Source organism: Austrofundulus limnaeus, unplaced genomic scaffold, assembly GCF_001266775.1.
Source record: "Austrofundulus limnaeus strain Quisiro unplaced genomic scaffold, Austrofundulus_limnaeus-1.0 Scaffold569, whole genome shotgun sequence".
NCBI lineage: Eukaryota > Metazoa > Chordata > Actinopteri > Cyprinodontiformes > Rivulidae > Austrofundulus > Austrofundulus limnaeus.
In genome coordinates, this window is record NW_013952971.1 from 120862 (window position 1) to 123865 (window position 3004).

General features: G+C 37.1%; 1 protein-coding gene across 1 annotated transcript in view; it reads left to right on the plus strand.

Annotated features, from left to right (window-relative positions):
• The first annotated feature begins 274 nt into the window (after positions 1-274).
• LOC106530870 (sodium-dependent neutral amino acid transporter B(0)AT1) overlaps positions 275-3004 on the plus strand; it is an 8783-nt gene continuing 6053 nt past the window's right edge. The window contains exons 1-4 of the mRNA XM_014026580.1: positions 275-473; positions 2105-2245; positions 2321-2458; positions 2544-2725. Of these exons, the coding sequence (XP_013882034.1) occupies positions 275-473; positions 2105-2245; positions 2321-2458; positions 2544-2725 (660 nt within the window). The remainder of the gene's footprint in view (positions 474-2104; positions 2246-2320; positions 2459-2543; positions 2726-3004) is intronic.

Here is a 3004-nt window from a genome sequence, read left to right on the forward strand (position 1 = left end):
GCTTTTCAAAACATTATATAGCACACCAATATTTAAAAATTCTTTTTAAATATAGTTTAAACGTGTTGATAATTAAAAAAATTAAAAAGGAAACTACAGCACAGACACAATCTTGAGTAAATACAGATAGTTGCTCTGGTAATCGGCTAAATGGACCAAAGTACTATAAGATCATAAACTGATTGGCGCAGACTTATCATGTGAGCATTCAACATCTATGCACAATGTTAGACAATAGCTGACACAGCAATTTCTACATTCGCGTGTTGTCACCATGAGACTGGTGCTTCCTAACCCAGGACTAGAGCTCCGGATCCCCGATTATGAAGAACTGGAGAAAAGGGAAAAAGAGGAGGCAGGAGAGAGGCCTCAATGGGACAACAAAGCTCAGTACATTTTAACCTGCGTGGGCTTCTGCATTGGTTTGGGTAACGTGTGGCGATTCCCTTACTTGTGTCAAAGTCATGGAGGAGGTAAGCTGAGAAAGACACATGGCATGCAGAATGAATGAAAATACATAGTTAATACAAATATGTAATCCCAATTATGCAATCTTGCAGACATTTAAAGCAGTATTAATTTGCTTTATTCTCTGAAAGGTTTCAAAATGTCAGAAGTATTACCAAATACATTAACTGTTTTTACCTTAAGAAAATGAGTTCTTGCCCACAGCTGAACAAGAAGTTAAATACATCACTCATTTATGGCTTCAAGAAAAAGTTCATAAATGTACCACTGAGTTATATTAATGATTTTCAAGAGTACCAGTTTTATCGAAGTAATCACTAACTTTCACCTGAGTTTTTGACACTCAGAGTCAGAGTTCAGCTCGTTTTCTCTTGGTTCAAAGAAAATTTGCATTTCTTTGTTAAGAGTTTGGAGCAGTGGTTTTCAAACGTTTTAGCTTCTGACCCACAAAATACCAGCTGAAGAAACTTAAGGCACCAGATATTAATGGTTTACATATGCAAACTAAGCTAAAAACTCCATTAAACAAGTTCAAAATACAAACAAACCTAATAATCACAATACTAGTTCATTTACTATTGTTTTTTTTTTTTCAAAACTGTGGTGAAAATAGTTTAACAATTTATCTGCATTTAAACTGATGTCTAGAAATCATTTGGGGACCCTCACTTGATGTGTCCTGACCCACAAAGTAATCAGGACCCCTACTTTGAGAACCACTTGTGTAGAGTATTGCACAATGAGCTTTGTTTTTTAACTATAATCTATTGTATTGTGACTTTGTAACCAACGAGTTGAACACCCAATTGATTGAAGCTTTATAAATAGGCTGTGTTTTCAATGTGATGCTTGTTGATGTGTAAAACCTCTCAATGGGAACTTTTATGGCTATCTATATTTATAATAACTTTATAATACTGTTCCACAAAATGATCTTTATCGCTGGTTATGTAATTAACGGTATCAGACATGTTCTTTCTTTACCCTGTTACTCCATTGTTGCAGCAAATGTTTAACAAAGATTATTACATTATTATTGGACATCTGATTCAGGTGTCAAAGAAGAAGGACAGTGGCTCTCCAGGACCACTGCTGGGTTAGAGCAATCTAGTGCCCTTCAAAAGTATATTTCCATAAAACAACATAAACTTAAAACTTTCCAAGCAATTCAAGAGAATTACAGTGTGGCTAATTCTTTTTTACCCAGCCACTTTACCCTGAGACACTTGTTTTAAGCTGTTTTTATTATCTGTGCCAGGACTTGTTCTGTCTCTCACCAACAGTTTCTTCTTATGGTTTCTAATATTTACTCAAATAAAAGCCTTGCGTAATGGCTCAATTGCCTTTGAAGCAGAAAAAAAAAAAAACAAGTAATTGGAGATTTGGAGCTAAATTCAATTCAGTTTGATTCAAATTCAAAAATACTTTATTGATCCCAGAGGGAAATTAGGTAACACATTCTCTTTGCAACAGGGATGTTGCTCTGCGCAAAAGAGATGTGGTGCAAAAATATGTTTTCTAAAACTGCTAGTGTTTTGAGTTGGAATTGTTTTAGATCGTGAAAATTCACCATTGAGTGGGTCACATCCTGCTTAGCTTTTAGAGTGACACTTCAGTGAGAATTTATACTCCACAGGTGCCTTTTTGATTCCCTACCTGATCTTACTGGTGCTGGAAGGAATGCCTCTGCTGCTGCTGGAGTTTGCCATCGGCCAACGTCTGAGAAAAGGCAGCGTGGGGGTCTGGAGGTCCATCAGCCCCTATCTGACTGGCATAGGTGAACAAAGCGGCCATGTTAGGTTCTTGTTCTTTGCCTGCGTGAGCTCACATTTTTTACAATGCTGTCACTAAGGTGTGGCCTCCATGCTGGTATCATTTTTGGTTGGACTGTACTACAACACGTTGATAGCCTGGATTTTGTGGTATCTGCTCAACTCCTTTCAAGACCCCTTGCCATGGACTCAATGTCCTCTTAATGAAAATAAGACAGGTATTTCTTCAGATTTTCGACCTCCAAGATGCTACCAGAGCACCCAAATAAATTTTTGAATATGTGTCTTTTTTTCCTCATTTAGTGTTTGTACCAGAGTGTCAACAGAGCTCCACTGTGGATTATTTCTTCTACAGAGTGACTCTGAATAGCTCTACGACTATAGAACAGTTAGGAGGGATCCACTGGCCGATAGTGCTCTGTCTACTTGCAGCTTGGTCAATTGTTGCTATTTGCTGCATTAGAGGTATCAGCACTTCTGGCAAGGTTTGTTCAGCTTTTCTAGTTTTTATCTTTGAGTTACTTAAACAAGATCTATGGGAGACATCAAAATTCTACTTTTAATAGGTAATAGTGTCCCAGAAGAATCAGGTTGAAGTTTCACATCGAAAGTGCTAAAATGGATGTTTTTGTATGTAATGTAAATGATTTATAGAGACGACTTGAAGATAAGGACTATTTTCTTGGAATGCCATGTAGTGTAACCTGTGTAAGAAAGAAAAAGATTAACTATTTCAATCCAACGAAATGGGGGAACAGCAGGGA